The 23,056-nt window shown below is 44.7% G+C and overlaps 1 protein-coding gene across 2 annotated transcripts in view; it reads left to right on the top strand.

The window, feature by feature from the left end:
- The window catches only part of PTEN (phosphatase and tensin homolog), a 76,670-nt gene extending 54,103 nt beyond the window's left edge, over window positions 1-22,567 (top strand). Inside the window, exon 9 of one of the 2 annotated variants that reach the window (XM_030487349.2) lies at window positions 22,451-22,567. In XM_030487349.2, coding sequence (XP_030343209.1) covers window positions 22,451-22,552 — 102 coding nt within the window. In that variant the 3' untranslated portion in view covers window positions 22,553-22,567. Of the gene's footprint in view, window positions 1-7,259; window positions 10,411-22,450 lie in introns of those variants that run through there. The other variant, XM_030487348.2, reaches the window with a different exon arrangement.
- Window positions 22,568-23,056: the final 489 nt, after the last annotated feature.

The raw sequence follows: 23,056 nt of genomic DNA on the forward strand, positions 1-23,056 counted from the left end.
TGGTCCTAAGCATGGCACACACTGTACTGGTTTTGTCATGGGAATTTTGCCTCCAGCGCTGCTGCTTCTCCTTCACTTCTGCTCTTTGTGCTGGAGGCACCAAGCTTTGGGACTGGGAGAAAAGGTGCTGTGAACCATTTCTCCAACTCCTGCCTTCTTCCGAAGTTCGGTGAATAGTCTCCCACTTTGAGCCCACCCGAAGTCTCTCTGCCAATCATAGGCTGTTTTCTGGTTGCCAGCTTTTTGACTCATCATCCCTTGAAGCCGGTGAAAGGATGGCACCCAAGGGTCAAGTCCACATGTCCTTTTTTGGTCAGGTCTGTGCTGGGTCACTCCAGGGAATGCCCTTACTCGCCCTGAAGGCTGAAGCAAAGAAGATGCTGCAAGGAACAGGCTTTGCTTTCTTCATCTCTGCAGCTCCATCTGGCAAACTTACATTCCAGGAGAGTGAGATCTGGAGATGTTATTGTAGGGGAATAAGGTAAGGTCTGCCAAACTTTCATGTTCACATAGGATAAAACCCTACCCGTTTGATAAAAATCTTAGCTTTGGCAGATCATCTCTTGACCCGTGTCTGGAAAGCACTTTGATGCTGTTGGTAAAAGTATGAATTACTTTATGCCAGCCTGTTGTTAATGGTGCCCCATGGAGCCTAAATGTTACATTAACCAAGCAGGGAGAAGCAGATCCTCACTGCTTTGCTGCAAAGGACTGAAATGGGGTTTGCCAGCCACTGTCAACAAGATCAACTTCTCTGCAGTTAATTTGCCTGACTCCTTTGCTGTTCCTGTGGATGACAGCAATATTGCAGCACAGCAAGAAGTCAGGACCTGTGCATGTGTGCCTGGTGAAGGTCTCAGCCTGTGATCATGAGCTTATCTGGGGTCGCTTGCTCAGGTTGTGTACTTTGCAGAGATTTTTCCTTCCCCACTTACCTTCGTCCCTCTTCTTCCCTTTGGAGTAGGAAATTTCAGGTTTTGGTCTTTGGTTCAGAGAAGTGCAAGAAGAGCACAACTTCAGGCTCTTCTGGGGAGGTAGGACTTGTTTGTTAAGGATTTGATGTGTCTCACAACACCAGGAGATGGATGGGTGGATGCAGCCTTAGGCATGCATATTCCCTGTGGTGGTTATTTCATGTGGTGCTCACAGCCGGTTCTTGCCAAGGAGGTGGGAAGATGCAGCGCAAGGAGGTGGATGTGCCCTGGAGCTACTTTCATTTGGCCAAGTAGGGGCTGTGTAAAGCAACGTGGCTGGGAAAGGAAATGAGTTTAGGATCTATTAAGCATAAGACAGTCCTCTGAGAGCAGTTGGTGGGACCCTATATCAGTAACTGCACCTTTATTTAGATGCTGTAGCATGAGCTGTGTCCAAGAAATACTTTCCAAAAATCAAATTACCTGTTAGTGTTAAGGTGTTCAAGGTGTGGTTTTGATGTATTTGTGGCTGCAACCTGGTGTTCTGGCTTTGATACTTGTCTACTTGTTGAAGAGTGCGTTTTTCTGATGAGGTTCGTGACTTTTTTTGGATGAAACACTGTGCCCAGTTCATCTGGTGCATGTCTATAGCTGAACTTTTTATAAATCAGCCCACTTCCTGCAGCAGTTGTGTAGGAACTGGTTTGGTCTTGCATGGTTTCAGACCCAGAACAGTAGTCAACAGGTCAGCTATTTCTCTGGTGCTTTCAGTTTGATGCTCTGTTATCACTTGATTCCTGCAGCTTTGGGTGATTTCTCTCCATAATGCTGCTAGTGACATGACTTATGGCAGAAGTAGGCCGACTGCTACTTGTTACTTCCTTTTGACAAAACTATTGGTGTTTAGCTCGTTTGCACATCTGTTTGTGGGGCTGGAGTGATTTATTTTGAATCGTGCGTATTCACGTACAGCAAAGCTTGTGAAGTGCTGTCCAATTCCCCTCTTGCCTCTTTCCACATGGAGCACTTTCTTAATGAAGAATTAAGAGACCTTAGGGACCAGATGTAACTCAGTGATGGAAATAGTTGCACAATAGCGCGTTTGATTAATGCCTTCTGACTTTATAGAAATGTTGAAGTCCTTCAGACAAAGCAAGCTTGGCTTAACTGGAGGGAGAATGAGAAGACAAGAGGAGAGGGAGAGGCAAGGTGGCATGTCTGGACAAGGAGGTGGAGGGGAAATAGAGGATGGTAATGTCCACATAACTGAATATCGGAAGAAAAGTCTGAAATACAAGAATTGAGTAGCCCGTTGCTGACTACTTGCTTTGGATGGTCGGGATTTTTTTGTTGTTGTTTTGTTTTGTTTTTTCTTTAGCTGAGCATCTTGCTGTAAAGTCCTAAAATACAGGAATAACAGTTTTGAATGTACGTTTGTGTAACCATACAACAGTTTGGGATTTTGGCTTATTGAAATGGGTGCCCTGCCTATATGGCTGGAGGTGACTGTTCCAGGATGAGTAAGAACAGGGTATGCACATATGAGACCAGCCCGTAACCAAAACCAGTTGGTGGCCAGGGACTTCCTGAGCCTGAAGTGCTTTGTCTGCTTAGTAACCTTTGATGCATTCATCTTCAAAGCACAGGACCAGTTTCTCTCAAATTGATGTGTAAACTCTTTGCATCCACTGCATCTTAAGACAGGAATTTCACAGGTCCTATAACCTTTTGGGTTAAGTGCGAAAACATCTCTTTATCTTCAGTTGATCACTCCTAGTCCTTGTGTTGGTGTTGGAAGAGACAGTGGAAGGCCGGTCTTTCCTCCTCCGTTCTGTGCCACTTGCATTTTGTACATCTCTGGCAAAGACAGCTCTTCTCCAGGCTGAAGATTTTTAGTCTGAACTACACACAATACTTCCAGAAGAAAGACATCTCCAAAGTTTTATGCCATGGCAAAAGCACCCTCTTAGGAGCAATTTGCACAGCAACTGTATTTTACCTTGTCACTTCACACACAGCTGTGACTACTGGACCTAGTGCGGAGTTTGCATTTCCCAAGAGATCATGCAGTTTTGCATCATCCTTTTTGTGATTTGGGGGGTGGTGTTGTAGATAGAGGTGAAGTAGTGACAGTTTGGTGGGGAGACAGGTGAGAATGGTTTTCCCTGGGGGGTTTATATGGCAGAAGTCCTGTGTGTGCAGTTGTCATAGGTCCATGGGCTGTTGCATGTGCCCCAGCTGCCTATCAATGCAGGCAATGTGGTGTTATTGCTAAAACGCTTTTTCTGTCTGGTCTGTGTGTTGAATTCAAAATTCTAAGGTCAAAGACGTTTCTATCTCAAGTATGTGTTTCCTTTTTTTTTTTTTTTTTTAAATGAAGGCCATTAAGTAGTTTAATAGGGAGACGGTTGCTCTTGATTAAGCATTTTGAATTAATAAGCTGGTTTAGCACTGCGTATGCCTAATAGCTTTTATATCATAGAATCCTAGAATGGTTTGGGTTAGAAGGAACCTTAAGGTTCATCCAGTTCCAACCCCCTGCCACAGGCAGGGACACCTTCCACTAGATCAGCTCAAAGCCCTGGCCAGCCTGGCCTGGAACACTGCCAGGGATGGGGCAGCCACAGCTTCTCTGGGCAACCTGTGCCAGTGCCTCAGCACCCTCACTTCTTCCTAATATCTAAACTAAATCTCCCCTCTGTCAGTTTAAAGCCATTCTCCCTTGCCCTATTACTGCAGTAAAAAGCCGCTTTCAAGCTTTCTTGTTAGCCTCTTTTAGGCACTGTTAGGCTGCTCTAAGGTCTCCTCGGAGCCTTCTCTTCTTCAGGCTGAACCAGCCCAGCTCTCTCAGCTGTCTCCACAGCAGAGGTGCTCCAGCCTTCAGAGCATCTTTGTGGCCTCCTCTGGACTCACTCCAACAGCGCCACATCCTTATGTTGGGGGCTCCAGAGCTGGACGCAGCACTGCAGGTGGGGTCTCACAAGAGTGGAGTAGAGGAGGAGAATCCCCTCCCTCAATCTGCTGATCACGTTCCTTTTGTTGCAGCCTTTCTGGGCAGCCTTTCTGCAGGCTTTCTGGGCTGCAAGCGCACACATTGCCAGGTCGTGTTGAGCTTCTCATGAGCCAACAAGCTCAAACTCTTCTCCTCAAGGCTGCTCTCAATCCAGTCTCTACCCAGCCTGTAGTTGTGCTTGGGATTTCCCCAACCCAGGTACACTTGGCCTTGTTAAACTTTACGAGGTTTGCATGGGCCCACCTCTTGAGCCTGCCAGGGTCCCTCTGGATGGCATCCCTTCCCTCCAGGGTGCCAACCACACCACACAGCTTTGTGTCATCGTCAAACTTGCTGAAGGTGTGCTTGATCCCACCATCCATGCCGCCAACAAAGATGGTGAACAGCACTGGTCCCAGTACTGACCATGAGGAATGCCACTCACGTCTTCTCACCTGTTCTCTCCCTCTTTCCTGCATTTGTGTGATGACCCCAGCTTTTATTCCCAGTAAGCCCTTGCTTGCTTGGGGCAGTCAGGTGCTGCTGCCCTCCTACCAGTGTGCCACTTTGGCACTGTGCAAGCAGCTGGGAAAGGGTTAATGCCCCCTGCAGGGGTGTCTTCTCAATGCACGCTTAAATAAAGGTGGTGGTTGTGTTCTGCTCTTACCTGTCAGGGCTCAATCAAAGCTCCAGCAGAGATTTCACAGCCTCTTGGCTGCTCTGTGTCTATACATGTACCCGATGCTCTTGCAGACATGGTGTGCATGGGGCTACAGCCTCCTGGTGCTTTGGTCTTGCCAGGGGTGCACCTTGAATTTTTTGTATTATTTGCTGCCAAAAATTGACTTTTTATCTTATCTGTGGTCTTTTACTGCAAGCTGATGTGGTCCGTGCTCTGATTTGTGCTTTGCTGTGTGGTGTGTCAGACTCGCCATGCTCAGTGCGGGTCGCAGGGCTGCTGCAGAACAGCTGTGATCTGAGAAAGTCTGTTTTCCTTTAGGCTTTCTCCCTCCTTTATTGCAGAAATAAATAAAAGTAGAGCTGCTTTGTGTGATGTATGCACTAGCTGTTGCTCCTGCTTTCCTTATGTTGGCACTTACCTTTGCAGGGTTGGAAAAAAATAACCATAATCCTGTGATCTGACCTCCTCAGGCTCCCTCAGTTGGAGCCATATCCTCAGGTTGAGCTATAGCATCTTGCTAAAGTCTTTTTTTTCCCAGTGCAAAATATGCTGATATGGGACCATTTCAGCCTGGATGTGGCAGACATCTGGCTTTCATCTAAGGGCTTTTACCGCAGGAGCTTCTACCAAAGCGTGAGGCTGTATCCAGTACCTGTGGACCTCAACCAGTGTAAACGGTGTGCCAATCCATAACGAATTGTAAATCCATAGTAAATGACATGGCTGTTCAGCACAGCTTGTCCTTCTTGGTGTGGCAGCAGAGGCCAAATAATGAAATCACTTCCATCTGCTGCTACTACAAGGTGCCAATCTCCTGCTGCAGGGTGCATGCTCCCAAGGGCTGGTTTCCTCTTGACTTTCTTGTCTTCCTCCTTGTGTTTTTTCCCTTTTTTCTGGCATAGATGGATTCTTGGTAATACGTAATTGTTACTGTTTTATTGCTAGGCCCCTCTAAATAAGGGGCCTGACCTATTTATTTTTCATCTGAGAGGCAAGTGTCTTTTCCAGCGCATCCCTTGACACATACTGGAGGTGCAGGGAATGGCAAATTCTAAAACCCATCAGCTTTGCACTGGATTTGTGCATATTTGGACTTTGCCCATTGTTGCACAGGAGTCTTTTGGCTTTTTAATTAAATGGGGAACAACCTAAGCATTGTAAGCCCCACAGATGGAAATATCTTTCTCACAGCTCTGTCAGGGGTTGGGTATGGGTCAAAACAAGTAGGACATGGTTACCACCTCTAGGTGGTATCTTCCTTCTCCACCTTGTCAGAGTTGCTTGTAGGGCTGAGATGCTGATGGTTTTCCATCCCATGAAAAATTAGGGGATTAAAAATTCCTAGCCTTTTTATATATTGGGGCAATCAAAGAAAACTTGAGATGTTTTCAGGTTTTGGCATCTTCTCGTGGATGCTGTGGATGGATCATCCTGTGTGCAATGGCGTGAGGATGCTGGGTGCATTGGGTTCAACTTTTGGTCTTGTGCTTGGTATAACTGAGACTGAAACCTGATGGGTCTTTTTTCACCCCTGTAAGACCTTGGCAGGGGGCTACTTATACTGGTTTTATTCCAAATTCTGTTCACGTGAGGAGGGACCAGGGTGTGCAGGCCAGCAGAGCAATGTCTCCATGGCCAAAGAGCTGAAAGCTGATGCAGTAGGAGATTATCAAGCAATTAAATTAAACAGAGCAGCCAGAAGGGAGCTGATGTTGCTTGAAACCACAGGGGCTTATCCTTGTATGTCTGCTTGACCAATGTCAAGGTCTCATGTTAAAGGGTCTGGTTTGCCACGTCTGCTTGCTTTTGGAGGATGTGACAGCAATCAAAACTCTAGGCATCAGGGACATCTCAAATATACCCTGCCTGGCCTGGGTTAGAAGGTTGTGTTCATTTACCCACACAGCTGTCAAGAGAGCTTTTGCTTCCTAAGATGTTATTTGTGCTGTTTGTCCATGATGCTCTGTCGAAGGACCTGAGTGTTTTAGCTTCAGATGCAAATCATTTAGTTGTAAGTGTGCTACGTGCTGCCGGCTCAGGTTTTCTGAGCCATGTTTGATTAATGAAGTCACCAGTAAGATTTCTGAGGACTCAAGTCTGCTTCAAGGCAGTCAGGGATTTAAGCGTATCTGAAGGTCAATGAAACTTGGGATTTGCCCTTCCTTTTACTTTCTGCAATGAGAAAATACTCCAGATGTCTTTGAAAATGGAGCTCCCTCTTTGCCTTGTAACCAAAACCCATGTCAGTAACAGACTCAATTAAACAGAGACCATCTCCTGGTGAAATTCCAATTTAGTGATTTGTAACTAATTAGTATAGAATAGAATATTTTCAGTTGGAAGGGACCTACAATAATGAAAGTAGACACGAGGCTCCCTAAAAATTTCCCTGAATTTTTCTGCACAAACTTTTCTTTAATTGAACATGGTTTCACAATTATATATAATCTTATTCACTATTATAGATATAGTCACTATTATATGTAACTCTAATGCATACAGTCATGTGAAATGCTGCATATTTTCTAATAGGAAATAAAAAATTTAGACCTTGCTAAAAATACCAGTGTTGATTATTGTACATAGTGATGGCAGGATAAGGCTTGTGCTCTAAATGGCACCAGATTTTGTTCAGGAGACATTTCCTCTTTTAATTTCTTTTTTTTTAAAGTCCCTCTGGAAAGCAGCAACACTTTCTCATGGAGCAAGATGCGGAAACAGGCTTGTTGCTTCTGATTCTATTCTGCATAGTGGGTGGAAGAGGGATACCAAACGCTTTCCCGCATCAGAGGACATCAGAGAAGCTTGGGGATGTTGCAGACTGTGCTGGTGTCTGTTAGACGTCTTCTGACCAGCACTATTTGTCTGAATTCCCAGGAATGCTGCTTGTTCTTCAGAGCGGAAAAATGTTCTATTTTTGGCCATGACAACTCTTCTCTTTTTTTTTTTTTTTTCTTCGGGAGAAAAAAGAGGAGTTTTAAACAAAGCATGGCAGAGAGTTCATATGTGTGTAGGTCTTAATAGTGTGTAATGGAGATAGAGCAAGGCATTGCAAACAAGCTTCAGGCAGATACATCAGGAAGCTATTAATGCTCTACTTGCAATTTAAGGCTAAGAAAATGCATCGTTAAGTGCATGATCTTGGAGACCCTGGTGTGTTGGAGTGGAGGCAGGCTTGGATATGTGGGAAAATGTCTCTTTGACCAGAAAAAGATCAAAACAAAGGGGTAAATAAACATAGAAGCATGTGTTTCAAGGCTGAAAAAAATGAGATGCTTGGTGGATCAAAAACCCAGTGTCATTCAGGAGCTTGAGGAAGCCCCCGCTGAGCAAATGGCCAGCAATGGGGCGTATTTGGGGGTGGTAGCTCAAGGCTCTAGGTGTCTCCAGCCATCATTGTGGTTGCTGGTGGTGGTGTTGGCTGGTAGTGGGACTCCTTTTGCCCTCCCACCCGGCCTGCGGGGTTTCACTGGGAAACATGACCCGCTCTGAGGTGGCAAGATGAGTGTTGTATGTTTCCAAACTGGTAAACAGCTTGTTCTTATTGTGGGTTGTCAATGAAAAGGTCGGTTGTGTGCAGTTCTGTTCTTGATGTTCTCTGGGTGGAGAAGTGTTTCCTTATGTTCAAGCTGAACCTGTGGATGGTGATCTGGGGCTGCAGCCCATCGTATCACTTGTTGCTTCTAGGAAGGGTTTGGCCCCATCCATCTCCTCCATCCCTGCCTATGCCACAGTTGGGAACTGCTTGCAGATGCTCCCAGTGTCCCCAGACCCAGCAAGCCCATTTACATTGCAAATCACAAATTGCATGTGCACTTGCACAGCTTTAACCTTTGCAGGACCAGACCGACTCCCTTCCACTTCACTTAGAGGACTTAATTGACTTGACTCTTTGCTGGCTCCTTCTCCTGTGATAGGTAGTGCCACATGTTAGAAGTGTTTTTTGAATGTAGCCCTTTTTACCTGCTTTTTAAGTAAGAATAGCTACTGGAGAATCTCAAATGTGTTTGGAGTCAGCAATAAATGAGTCCCAAACTTCTTTCCTTTAGAAAATGCCCTGCAAAAACTCTGGTTTGAGATCTCTCCAAAATACTTTGAAGTAGTACTAAAGCAGGAAGTTAATTAGAGCTGCTTTGATATCTTACAGCATGTTTTAACAGCTGCTTTGGAGGCAGCTCAAACAGTAAGAGCAAGCATGGTTTAGTGCATGCTCCTGAGAGCCTGTGCCCCTACCAGAATGCCGCTGCATGTCATGGCCACAGCCAGTTGTTTTCTTTCCTAAGAGCTCAAACTTGCTTGCACAGGGACTTGGGAAAATAAAATGGCCAAACCTCATTGGACTGCTGCTTTCTTTTTTTTAATAAAAAAATCCCTCGATGCTGTGGTGTTGCAGCCACAGTCTAAAATTTCTCTTGTTTCTCACTTCTGTTTTCAGTTGTCTTTCTCCCAAGTTCTCCGGCACGCTAACATTTTCCTTGTTTGTATTTAAATGACTTCACTGGATATTTTAAAACAAAACCATTGCAGTAAGAAGTTTGAGCTATCTCCTCTTGGTGAAGAACCTCTACATAGCAAAAAAGCACAGGTTTTGACCCCATTGATCCACTCTCTTGGAGTTTGCTTGCCAGCAAACATGATCTGAAATCTTTCACTGTGATGATTAATGGTTGGATTTGGGCAAAATCCACTGTCATGGAAAAAACTTCTGCAGTTTTTCCTCACTGCAGCTGTAACTTTTATCCTTTTTTTTTTTTTTTTTTGTCTTTTGACTGCTCTTTAAACTTATGACTTGATTTTTGTTATGTTTGTTACCATTTTGGTTGAATGAGTGATGCTTCGGAGTGAAATCCTACTCTTGGGTCTTATTTCTTGAAACCTATCTCCACATTACACAAGAAGAAAGAAGTGGAGAAACCACATAAGTCATTTGATGTGCATGTCCAAATCCTTAGATCACCTATCCGTTGTGCTTCTTCCCCTCCCATGGTTTTAAGATGACACAAGAATGCAGTGTTAAGGCTGGAGAACCAGCCTTAGGCAAAAAGTCCCAGGTCAGCCCTTCTGCCCTACAAGGCTGCTTCTCACTATGACTGCATCCTTCTGGGCAGCGTGACAGTCTTTGTCGTAAACATAATGGAAAGGGCTGCACCTTTTCCTAGAAAAGCGATTGCTCAGAGGTAGTGTTTTACCCTGGTGTGGGAGCCCAGACCCGCAGGATGGCTCCAACCCAGTGGAGCTCCAGCACCACTTTTACCTGAGGTTCCCTCAGTTGTATTCTGCCCTCACTGGGTTGATTTTAAGCAAGGTCAGCATCTGGGTATAGAGTTAAAAAAAATAAATTATTATTGTTATTATTATTAACTGTGGAGAGTTAAACAAAGCTAAGAAACAGGAGGGGGGGTATCCAGCTTGCATACATGCAACCTACCTCTTTTAGGTTAATGTCTGCATACCTAAAATGGGGAGGACACATGTATATTGGCCACACAATAGGACTGAAAGCGATGACTAGCTTAGTCAGTGGCAGGGCTGGGGGGGGAGATATCCAGGCTATTTCATTACTCTTTGCTGCTCCTCCTTTGGCTTTGTGTGAGCTTTTAGGAAAACATCTGGCCCTGGCTGAGCTGTAAACATAGGGGCAGTCAGTGGAGGCTGTGAATCTGTGGGGCTTTGCTGAAATTAGTCCAGTTAGCAGCAGGAGGATCTGGCTTTGCAGAATTAGTGATGCACGGGACCAAAGCGTGTGTTCATCCCTGAGGAGGACAAGCAGCCTTATTGCGTTTCTCCTGGAGGTGTGTCCCAAGGTGAAGCTGGAAGATGAGTCCCACCAAAGCCCCACTGCACCTCCCAAGCGTCTCTGCCTTCTCTGCTTGGATCAGCATCGTTTCTGCTAACCCTTGGCCCCAGGCCCACCTGCCTTCTGCAGTGACTCGAGAAACATCTGCTTTGCCCATTAGTGACTCTCCTCTCCTGGCCCCCAGCCCATGCCTTTGCTGCCATTGATTAACAGCAATTTCCTTCCCCTGCCTGAAAGCACACACTGAATGGGATTGTCATCTCAAAGCATCGGGGGTGTGGGGGTGTGCATGCACAGGCATGTAAACAGCAGGGACTCATTGCCCTTTTAGGCACCTTGGGAACTCTTCTGCTCACTCTGAAGTTGGGATTGCCTTTCAGATGCTTTCTCTTTGGATATAACTTAACGCCTTTCCATCTCTGACTCTTAAATACAGTTCTCTCCTACTTTCCTCCTATTTTGCTTCAGCCGCCATAGCACTACAAGTCACATAGCAGTGACTTTAATTTCCTTGGCACTATCTCATTGCTGTGCAAAGCCTCTGTGTAAGATCTCCCCGTCTGGTTGCTGGATGCAGACCACAGTTTTCCCTGAATCCATAAATACTTGCACCTAATTTACAGCATGCTGAAGACAGGGCATGGGGCTGGTGTTAATTACATTTTGGAAGTGAAGTGCTTGCAAGCCATCTATTTGGTTAGATGCAGTAACCGAATGGATAATTGGGCAAGGTTTTTGGAAGGAATGTGGTATCTTCCTATGCATCTGGTAGAAGGCTACTCTTGGAACAGATGCTTCTTTTTGGGGTGAAAACTGATGCTTTTCTTGCAAGAGTTAATGGAGCCAAGCAATGGATGACTCCAGCTAGATGAGCTCCAGCCAACACTCTTCAGGGCATGTGGGGAAAAGAAGATTAAATACCTTGTACTAATCACCTTGTGGAATTCACCACTGCTGCTTCTGCAGTCTTTGAACTTGTTATTTATTACCATTAATTATTAATTCTATTTGTATTTTGCAGGAATCTTCACTGGTTTCTCCTCCTATCTGAAACTAATGTCTGTTATGGTTCATGAAACACTTACTTGTCTTTCTGGAAAGAAAGGGAAGTTGTTAAAGCATAACTCTCACCTTTTACATAAATGATCTCTTACACCTATAAATTTATTTTTTTTTTCATCCAGTGTCCCAGGTCTGTGACCCTTTAAATTTCCAGAAAACCAATTGTGTTCATATGTGTTTTAAATGAGCAAGGAGCCCTGGTACACTCCCTGCGAGGGCTAGGAGCAGTGGGGGTCCATGGACATTGCCCACTGGCAGCTTTGGCTGAGGTTAGCCCTTTCTCCTGCATGGGGCTGTCAACTCCCATCTCTCCTTAAAGCAGAGATGCTGTCAGTCATTTTTGGCATATTTTCCATTGCTATGAGGTGAATGAGTAGGTGAGGATATGCTGTCTCATGGGGAAGACAGAGCCCATCAAAGAAGGGAATCATTCCTGTAGAAGTGATGTACCTGGGAGAGCCTGTGTTTGTGGGACATCAGCTGCTCTCCTGTTGAACGGACCTGTTTAGATGGTGTAATGCAGGATATGGCTGCATTGCACTATCTCCAAAAAAGGAGGCTAAGAAGAAGTCATGCCTTCATGTAGCATAGCATCAAGATGTGGAGGCAAACCGAAGCACCTGAGAACATGAAGGAATAATCTGGTGAAGTGTTTGGTGGAGGAGAGAGGTTGGGGCTTAGGATCAGAGAATAATTTAGGTCAGAAGAGCCACCTGGGTGTCACTAGTCAAACCTTTACCCAATACCATGCCAACAGTGAACTTACTTTGTCCTAGTCCTGCCAGCTTCTGCTTGCAAATGACATTACTGAAATCAGGTGGGATGGCTTTTCTGAGATGTCAGACTGCTGATTTTAAAGACCTGCTTAGAAGGGCACTTGGTCTCCAGGATCCTTCTGCTTGCAAATAGTGTCTGTCACCAAGCCACTGCAAATGTGGAGAGAGGGAGGGGAAATATCCTCTTGAATGCCTGCAGGTCAATGTCCTTCCAGGGAAAGAAAAAAAAAAAAGGAGTAATAGTATTTGGCTCACTCTAAAGAACAAACACAAAACCTCCCTGGCTGCCTAAATTGCCATCTGCAATGGAGGGAAAGGGAAGAGTGTGTTTACTATGGCAGGCTTGAGGGTCAGAATTATAAAATATTCTTGGAATTACTAAATGTTACAGATAGTAATTCCACCTCAAAAAGTCTCCTGGTGCAAATGAAATCTATTAAACATTGGCTTGACACAAAATGAAACTGGCATAGATGTAGGAATTAGCTGTGGTGCCAGTTTATGGGGGAATGCTCAAGGGTGTTTTACCAGATGCTCCAAAGCTGGTAAGGAAGGCTGCACTGGTGAAAAAGCCAGGTCAGCATAGAGGGGAAGTCAAGACAGCTTGACTTAAAAGGAGAAGACAAATGCCACCATCTGCCCTTTCTGCTGCCAATGTCGCCATCATGAGAACCAAGACTTCAGGTGGGTAGAGTTGGTTCACAGTGGATGAGGTTAAATAGATAGGGTTAGATTTTAGAAGATAAATTAACACTGGGATAAATTGACAAGGAAGGTGATAGATTTTCTTAAAGCCAGAAAAATCCCCCTTGGGACCCCATGCTAGTGGGGGAGAAGCATGGCGGGCAAACACTAATGCCCTCCCATGTCACTATTTGAATGAAAACCAGCCACAATAACACCTTCGGGTTTTTTTTATAAGTAGCTCCTGACAGCTTTGAAGAAGCCTGAGGAGCTTTGAGAGCTGCTGAAGCTACCAAAACCTACTATTGAGATGGTTAAAGCCTCCCAGGGAGACTGCAGGAAGACAATTTAAGCCATTGCAAAGATGCAGCCCTGCCTGCAGTGAGGGGGGAGATAACGTAATTAATACAGCGTGGTGGGCAATCATGGGAAAACACCTACTCCAGCTTTTTCTGCTCACGACTGTCAAGTTTTAAACATTGAATCTCATGTGTATGAGATACATTTGACTCTAAGGCACTATAACTGTTCTGCAAGGCAGACTGAACGGGAGACTTCTAAACACATACATGGAACACATAGACAGGTTTAAAACTGGCTGGTGAGTCTGGACATCTCTGTAATTGAAAATAATTGGAGGGTGTGATTCCCACAGTGATACTCTGGCCTGGTATTTGCGTTACACTTCAGTGCTGCTCTGCAGGGGAAAGCCTTGCCAGTGTCATTTTCATGTTTTTATGAACTTTTGTGCTGATGAGCTTTTTCCAGTGCTGGCCCCGCTCCTGCAGCAGAAGTGCCGTTTGGTCTCAGCACTGGCGTTGGCCGGGTTGCATCCAGCCCTGCCTTGCACAACAGCCACGGGTTCTCAGCTACTGCTCGGGCTCCTCATCCCAATGCACAACTTGTTCCCACGTCCTCACACTGGTCGTTGTTATTGCTGCTTTTTTACCTGGCTCTGGCAAACAGTTATTTTGGAATGTCTGAAAAAATAGGAATAAGGAATAAAAGAAAGCTTTAGGGAAGCAGTCATGTAAAAAAGAGGTTGAACACGAATAAAATTAAGATAGCGCTCGGAAAAACCAAGTAACATAGAATTCGGGTAAATCCTGCCGAAGCTGCCTGGTTTGTCTTCTGCCACTGCTGAGGCCGCTGCGGAGCTGAATAACAGCCTTGGGAGCAAGCCACCCAGATGCTATTCTTAAAGTAAAAAGGAAAAGAAAGCAGGCATGCCAGGATCCAACATCTGCTAGTGGCCTCAGCATTGCAGGCTGAGGTTGCAGCATGGTGGGGGCTAAAGCAAGGGCTGCAGCTCTCTGCCATCTGCAGGTGCCACCTCAGTTGCCAAAAAACCTTTGAGAAACCTCTCGCATGGCAAACCGTGGTGTCCAACCACCTCCTGCCACCTATGGAGGGAGGAATGTCATAGATGGCAGGAGTGTGCTTGGTCATTGCTTCTGGGGCTGCGAATCAGCACCGATAATGGGGAATTACAAGAAAAAAGCCTGTATGGTGGGATGGATGGCCTCAGCTGAACTTCAGAATGGTGGTTGTTTAAACCAAAGTCCCACTCATGCACCAACTTTAAATACGGAACAGGCATTTTTGGGTAGACCAAGGCCTTGATGAGTGTTCTGAGAAAAAAAGCAGGATCTGCCATGACATGAGGTTGAATAAAGTTCAGTAGTGGAAAATCTTGTGTAGGGAGGCACCCTTGGTAGTCCCTAAGGCCAACACTGCAGCTACAGCAGGTTGCTGGAGGCCATGTCCAGCTGAGTTCGGGCATTCCTGAGGATGGAGATCCCCTAGCACTTGAGGACCTGCCCTAGGAATGCCCCACTCACACAGGGAAGATCAGTATTTCCCATGCACTGCTTGTGCACCTAGGTAATAAACTAAGAAGCACAACTGTCAATGCTTAAATTTGTGGTTTATATTCCATGAAGAGTTTAAAAGTATTGCTTAAACCTGGTCTCCCTTTGAAGAATCAAATCCTGCTTGTAGAGTGACAGAGTATGACCTTGTTGAACCATGATTCCCTAAGAGCAACCAAACCACTAATGATGGACATGTGGTTACTTTTGGATGTGGAGTTCCTATTACTCGGTTTGATTTCAGTTTTTCTTGAGCAAGTTTGGCCATGGAGATCTGTGGGGTTTTTTCTGGATTTGATAACAAGGACCACACTGAGACACTTGAAACATCAGTGTGTTTTGCTATGTGATTCAACAGACGTCTGAAAAATTTTCTCAGAGGGAATTTGGGGGACAAGGTAAGGGTTTGCCTTTCAAATGTAGTTACGATAACAGATGAAAAGCAATGAAGAGCAGCAATTTTCAGTATGCTTATACTGAAAAAAAACCCAAATATGCAGAAAATTTGTACTGAATCATGGGCTGGATGTAGAATTATTTCCTTGCTTGCTAAAATCTAGAGCGACTCAGCCCTCTTGCTTGGTTTTGGCACAAAGGCTGCAGACTGGACTTGCTCTCCAGGAGGCTAGCAGGTCTAAACCTGACTGAGATGGTTCCAAAAAGAGTTTGTCTTCAGAGGAAAAGCTGATGCCACTTCGTAAAGACTCTGTGATGATCTGGATAGCCCAGAGGAAAGACAGCAAAGGTGGAATATGCTCATATGACAAATCTCATGCATGTGATCCACGTGGGAGGTACAGTATGGAAAAAGGGTTGGGGAGCTGGAGGAAGGAGAGCAATGCTGGAGGGGACCTGGGGTCCCAAGGGGGTTCAGAGGCAGCAGTGAAAGTCAGTCCTGTCCAGAGCTGTGCTGGCCAAAGTGCATGTAGCAGGGAAAGTATAATTCTCTCTCAGCTCAGCACTGGGGATCTGCTTGTGGATAGGGAATGGTTTGGAGCCCCGAAGAGATGCATCTGGAAACAGGAGCAAGTCTGGTGTGGGGCCACATGGAGGCTGGGAAGGGGAAAGTAGCCCAGAGTTTTCTTCCAAGAAAAGAGTAAATGTGGGGGGGTTTCTTCTTTTTGAGATAACAGGCACAGTATTTTGAAGTGGGTGTAAGGAAATCCTCCCTGCAATATGTATTTCCCTTCCACAGAATCCAGGGAACCTGTACATGCTTTTTTGCTTTTTGTTGGGTTTTTTTCTGTTATGTCTTCCAGAGGTGATTACAAGCATTTGTGCACAGCTGTGAAGTCAAGATGTTGCATGCAGGCTGACTCAAAGCACAGAGGTTTGAATGACTGATTTTATTTAGAAAGTTTCAAATCCACTTACTTTCCAATTGTGCTGGTTGTGCTCATTTATTAACTTCCTTCTCCACCTCATTTACTGTGTGTTAGATGTTCACACCCAGGAAATGTGTGCTTGCATAACTGAAACTTTGCAACTTGAATGTTTAGTGGTAACTTCGGCTTCGAGGGTTTTGGGGTTTTTTTAGATTGTGCTTTGCAGCTTCCATTGTGCGTGCAGCTTTATAGTAATAGCGTGCTGTTAATTCCTAGGCTGAGTAAAACAGACTCACTCTTTTCCTCCAGCAGGTGATAAAAGCTCTGAAAAACAGCCCTGTGTAGCATGGGAATTGGCTGAGGTTTGGGGGGAGGTGGGCAAACAAAGTGCTTCAAGTGAAAACGTGAAGCAATGACAAGAAGCCGGGCTGCACAGATAAGAGCCAGACCTGTTCTGGTTTTGATTCTTGAATTCACTTCTTTCATTTGGGCTATTGGCATTGTCTAAATACCATGCATAAATACCTTTGGTAGCCAAGTGCTCATTTCAAGATCACTTCTGCCTGCCATTTTAGAAAAAAATAATTATTAGCTTTATATTTTTAATAATACTCAGGGAATAATCTTGCCATGTACCAATAACTTCAGTATGAGGGTTTTACTGTTTGGAGGGTGCAAATAAAGAAGGAATGGGTATTGCATCCTGTAAAAGCATTGCTGGTTTTGATTTTTAATTTGCAGCTAGTGTTTTGCAGGGCATGACTGCTCTTGCTTGTCTGTGCAGGAGCAGGGATCTAATCTCCCAGGGATCTACTCTCTATGCAGGGATCTAGTTCCCCTGCTCCCAGTATTGCTCCATGCTCTCCCAGCTTCGCATATTACAAGATCTCAAGCCCAGGCTCTGCAAGACGGCCAAGTAATGCATTTGCCCAAGCGATCTTCCCCATGCAACCAGCCAAGCTACTGGGTCTTGGGAGATGATGACTACGCCGACGGTAGTAGTCATCATCGTCAAATAAGTGCTGAACTGCTTATTTTTTTACTTGTTGGAGTATCACATACTGCAGCACTTTAGTGAAAACCCTCAACATTGCCTATGCAGACATCTGGACGTGAAGAGTCTTGTCTGAGCATTTTGACTTGAGACAAATATTACTTGTAATTGCATGTAAGTAAGGAGACCCTAATTTTGAGCTAATAAATTTTGTGCTAATAAATTATTGCGATTCCTGTACGCTGGAGGGTAAGGAGGCTCTGCTTCCACCTCTCGGTGAAGCAGGAGAACAGCCATAGAGCCAAAACACCCAGTCTTGTGGATGCTCACCTGGCGACTTTGAGTTGCCCACAAAGAAGGGAAAAAAGTGGGCACAGACCTCAGACTCCTGGCACAGGTCATCCAGAGACGAAGGGGAATCTATGTCCCTCTTCATTGCTTGGCTAGAAAATGCTACAGCTTCCATGGCCCTGTGGAAGGAGCAGACTCCCACTGATGGGGAGGTTGCCTAAGCCCATCTCAGGGCTCCCAGGCTGAAATTCACTGTTGCTTTTCCAAGAGGGATTAGCAAGTTGAGGGGAAGGTGTTGTTTGCCTGTGGATTTAAGGACAGAAGAAATGCCTTGTTGTCTAGGCCAGTACGAACACACTGTGGGAGCTAAAGAGAGCCACCAGGCAGGAAAATCTCTGCTCCAGAATTAGCATGAGGAACATCAACTGCTCTTCTTATGGAGACCTGATGTTGCATTGTCTTGGGCAGCGTATGGAAAGAGAGGCTGTTTGAATGATGCTGTCACCATCTGCTACAAGGCTGACAGTGTGGTTTCCTACTGAATCCTCTCTAATCCAGGGAGCAGAGCAGATGCTCCACTGTGGAGCTAACTCATTTTGAGACAGTTACAGTTTTTGCACACTGTAAGGGCAAAATTATTTCCAGATTAAACATACATATCTGAGGTGTTATTTAGAGCATGCAATTCATTGGTTTTTAGTTAATCGCAATCTCAAAAGGATAGATACATATAAAGATATGAGGTGAGATGGGTTATGACTGTGATCTAGCGAGGTGTTGAAATGTGTGCAGTGATGAGAGAGTTACATGGACTTAACTGGCTTCTGTATTTAATAGTTGTACAGATATAGCTTTCCTCAAAGAGAAGCGCTGACTTGCAAGAGTCCTCCTTTTCAATAAGCAAACCTGCTATAACAAAATCCTGCAATGCTACAAGCAGGCTTGTGTCTACCATACAGTCATCACACACACTGTCATTGCCTCATCTTTAGAAAACTGTGTGATTCCAGACTCATTCTGGAATGACTCCTGAACACTGAATTGTGATAAGCTGTGGTCCTAAATTTTCAATAATGAATCATAGATGGTTCAATATCAGTAATTTGCTTAGAGAACAGTGTGAGTGTTGCGTGAATACGTAGCACGCTGAAGACCTTACCTGAAACCACAAACCAGAACAGCTCTGAAAAAAATCTGTGCCTTGGCTGAAAATGTGGAAATATGAGCTCTTCAGACCTTCACTTTGGATGTTCAGGGTGCAGTGCTGTGTTTGCTTCCTTTGGTGTCTATAGCAGAAAGAACAGCCTTTATGGCAGCTTCTGAGGGAACGCTGTGTCCTTCCTGTGGTATGAAGCTTGTCTCTGGTGGTGCTTGCTTCAGGTGGCTGCATGTGTGGCATAGGTGCTATGAATGACTCAATGAGATGACTGCAATACTGAAGACCTCTTACAAGGGGTTGATCAGAGGTGAAGAGAGAGAGGAAGGAGAAATCTTACATGACTCTCTGGACCGGTTCTTCGACGGTGATAGAGAAGTCATTTTTCTGTGAGTTTCTCCCTCTGGCAAAGCTTAGCCTTACAGCAAAATACTCTCAGGAGTTCTTCTGAACTTGTGAAAGCCAGGATGACTGTCACAGCCAGCAAACTGGAAATTTCCTGATGTGTGTTTGAATGCAACTAAAGACTTTATTAAATCTGACAAACTGTGCTGTGAAAACTCCTCCAAACCTAGAATTAAGCTTGTGCATCCAGGCCATCTTACAACTGCTTCTACAGGAACTTATTCAGGTCTATGGGAGCCCTACCTTCGAGCTTGCAATGTTCTCTGTTGCCCATATCTCTTTTGGAGGACCAGAAGAGTTTCAGAAGAGCCGGCTGTAGTTCCTGTAGTTGTTAGTATTAATTCCATCTTGTTTAAGAAGTGCAGCTTGCCCATTCTCCTAACCTGGTGCAATTGCAAAGGGTGGATGGATTCAAGAAATGACAAAAATATGCTCATTTGGTATCAAATACAATTTTCAGCCCTTACTGCTTGTCACCAGCTCAAACACATAGGAGTGGTTTTAATCACCTGGGTGCAACAACAGACAAGACAAAGGCTTAAGACAACATTGGTGGAATTGCTTTAACCTGAAGTCAGCAATACTAAGCTGCTGATGGGCAATTCGTGTGCCCATTTGAAAAATGTGAGTGAAGAAAACGACACAAAGGTTCAAGATTCCCCTGTGTCCTGGGGCAAAAGTTTTGGAGATGCCAGAGGTTCAAGTAGCCATGCATTTCTTAAGGTCTGAAGTTCACATCTGCCTTTAGTGACTTGGACCTAACCTTAACGTAAGCAACCACTTTGGCATGTTACACTAAGGCCCTATCTGGATGGTGTTGCAATGTCCTTTGGGCTCTGGGAGAAGACAGCACTTGAAATATGCATGTCTGAGCAAGTTCAATGCAGCTTGCCTTAGCTGGAGCCTGACTTCCTTCCTTGGATGAAGCCAGGGATTTGTGGGCTCTAATAATGTGGCAGCTATCCAACTTGGCATATAGAAACAAGAAGGGCGTGTCCCTGTTCCAGTTGCATAAAAATGTCAGAGTGTGTGGAGAGTAGATGAAGGTAGAAGGAAGACCTAGTTTATTTTCTTTCCTTCAAAGTGTATTGTGTTTCTTGTTACTAAGAATAATTTCATAATTGCAAACATATGGTGAAAATTTCTGAGTATCAGTAGGCAGTTGAGGTCTGAACCTGTGGCATTCAAGGGGGAAAATCTTCTTGTGGCAAAATTTATTGACATTTTTAACACAAGGAGGAAAAGGAATAGATGTTGGTTATGGTTATTGGGGTTGTTGATTTCTTGGGTGAAGTGTCTTTCCTCTGTCAAATACTGTGGTCACTTCCGCTCTTGTGGTTGGGTGTCATGGAGCTTGTATGCTGTGGGTGTTCATCACTGCCAGCCATGTGATGACCTGGCTGGCCCATGGTGATCTCAAAGAACAAAACTAGTCCATCATGAGCTGTTCTTTGTCTTCCAAGCTTTCAACATGCTCAGGGTCATGGTTTTCAGCTGTACCCTGTGGCCATGTGGACTAGATGTTTCCTTCTAACAGCAAGAATTGAGACTGGTGTAACTACTGGTTTTCAGGAACAGAAGCTTTAAAACCAATCATCAGAAGTAGAAAACATGTTGCAAAACTGAGGGTTCATGTTTTACTTGTTAGTGTTGTTCCAAATGTAAAACTGGAGAGTGCTTCAACATCATTGTCACAATGTTCTTCCCCATGAGGAAAAAATGCCTTTGGTCTACTGGGAACGACAAACAATGCTGGCAAAAGGAAAGTCAACAAGGCTAAAATCAAAATGCTTTTTTTACAATTGCTTGTACCAGGGTCTCTGAAGGCTCCTGTTGCAGTGCAGAGTCCGGTAGGGTGAGGTGCTATGCCAAAATAGAACAGAGTAGGATTCCAGTCCCTGAAGTCTTTGAGATTTGTGGGACTCCTCCACTGGCCAGATTGACAGTGACACACTTGGAGACCATGTCACAGACATACTGATTTTAATTGGAGAAAATAAAAAAAAAGAAAAAATTTATAGACTTCTTTTTTCAATTGCTAATTAAATTTATCCCATCTTGTCAGCGGCTTTGAATGGCCACTGTGGAAGGATCCCTTTGGTGAGACAAAAAGGCTACAAAAATAATAGAAATGAATGTCCGCAGCTGAAGAGCTTGACTGAGACTTGAAAAGTTTGCTTTGGATGGGAGCCAGGTCCTGCTGAGGTCTTCAGGAGTTTTGTTTTTGGCCTCATTGGGCCTAGCTTTCACTCTTGGAGACCATGTCCTGATCAAGAATTTAGTCTAAAATAATTTTCAAAACTTGTATTGTTTGACTCGAATCCAAGTGGTTTTTTGAGACCGAGTGGCTTTGTGTTTCTGATTGACTCGGATTGCTCCCTTTAGCATCTTTCAGGGATAAGCTCTCAACAAAGGGCCAAACACAGGAAAGATCAGATGTAAACAGGCCTGCTGCTGCATATCTAAACTGACAGCTTTTTTAATCATGCGTGCATAAGACTTCCTGTGTGTCCATTTAAGCTGTATATTTTTCATGGGAGATTTGCCTTGGAGCCCTAGCACATGAGAGAGCCGCACCATGGTCACAGCCAGGGTCTGGAGCATGGCATTGCTGGGAGATCCTTCCCTCCCTCTTGCAGAGGTCCTGCCAGGCAACTTTCTGAAAGAGGAAAAGTGAAATGGTAAAAGCATTTGATTCCTACTGTGTGTGCATGCTCTTCTTGATTATTTTCCCCTCCTTTCTCAGAACATGGTGTTAGGAAAAGCAACTCGTTCAATTCACAGTCCTGAAAACCCTGGAGCTGCAAGGCCAGGTTTTTCCCTCAGTATTAAGACCTGCTCTGGTATCACACTTAAGCAGTACATAGAATCATGGAACAGTTAGGGTTGGAAAGGACCTTAGTTCCAACCCCAACATAATTGTCAAGATTTAAAGTTTGCCTCCTGAAGTCAGTTGGTTCCATAGCAAACCCTGGCAAACTAATATTTTTTTACTGAAATACAGTTTGAAATAATTTTAACATGTTCCTTTTTGAAAACCTTGAAAACTGTTTTAGAAGTAGATTTATAAGGCATAGGCTCTGTTCTGCTGTACTTGAAGTTGTCCAGCGTGGAGTGAATGACTTAGACTTAAAATCTGTGAATCAGTGACTGCAATACAGGGACTATCAACCATCAAGAGGCTTTCTTTTTGCTAGGAGAACTTTTTTTTCTCTGCTCTAAAATAAAGCACCGATATTGTCCTGCAATGCCTCAGGCTGTCTGCTTAAAATCAAAGCAGGGCTAAAAAGACTGACCATCTGGAAGCCTGTGCAGAAGGAGCGTGCAAGGGTAGTTTGATGTGGAAGAGCATCTTTTGGATGTATTTTTGAACACTGGTCAACGCACTGAGGGCTTCTGTGTGTATGTGTGTGTGTGTGTGTGTGTGTAGTTGATGACAACTTCTCAGAGGCTTTTGCTTCATGTTCTAGTCCTCATCACTTCCTTCCTATTTCATTACAGGCTAAAAGGGAACACTGGGACACAGTATTTCTGCCTAGAAGCAGCTTCCCCCCTCCTGCTATGACTAGCACCAAACCCATCACCAGAGAGAATGGAGGGTAATGAAAATGCATTTTCTCTTGGGCCTAGGGTTTTATTTTGGTGTTGTTTCCCTGGCTGATTTCTCCCATAATGAGGACAGTGCTTTGCATAGCTGGTTTCACTGTTGTGATGAGTGGCAGTTGCACTTCCTCTCCCATGCATGGGATGGTGGATGGTCTCACCCTTGCGTTCTCTTCCCTCAGCCTTGCAGGGGTTGCAGTGGGCACTGCTGTAGCAGCTGCTTTTCCTGAGCCCTTTGGCTGCAACTGCTGCTGGGAGTAGGGATTCTTCTGGGTCAGTGGTCTCCAAACTACTTTTACCATGCACCCCTAGCTGCAGAGCTTTTGAGCATGCACCTCCAATGTATGTGTATATAGTTTATCTATAAATTATATACATGTGTTACTGAAATTCTAATATTTCTTCCTGTAAACCAATGGATTATCTTGTGCATCCCACTTTGGTGATCACTGCTGATGATGCAGTGATGAAAGCACCAGGTGATGAAAGCACCAGGAGGCTGGT

Source organism: Strigops habroptila, chromosome 5, assembly GCF_004027225.2.
Source record: "Strigops habroptila isolate Jane chromosome 5, bStrHab1.2.pri, whole genome shotgun sequence".
NCBI lineage: Eukaryota > Metazoa > Chordata > Aves > Psittaciformes > Psittacidae > Strigops > Strigops habroptila.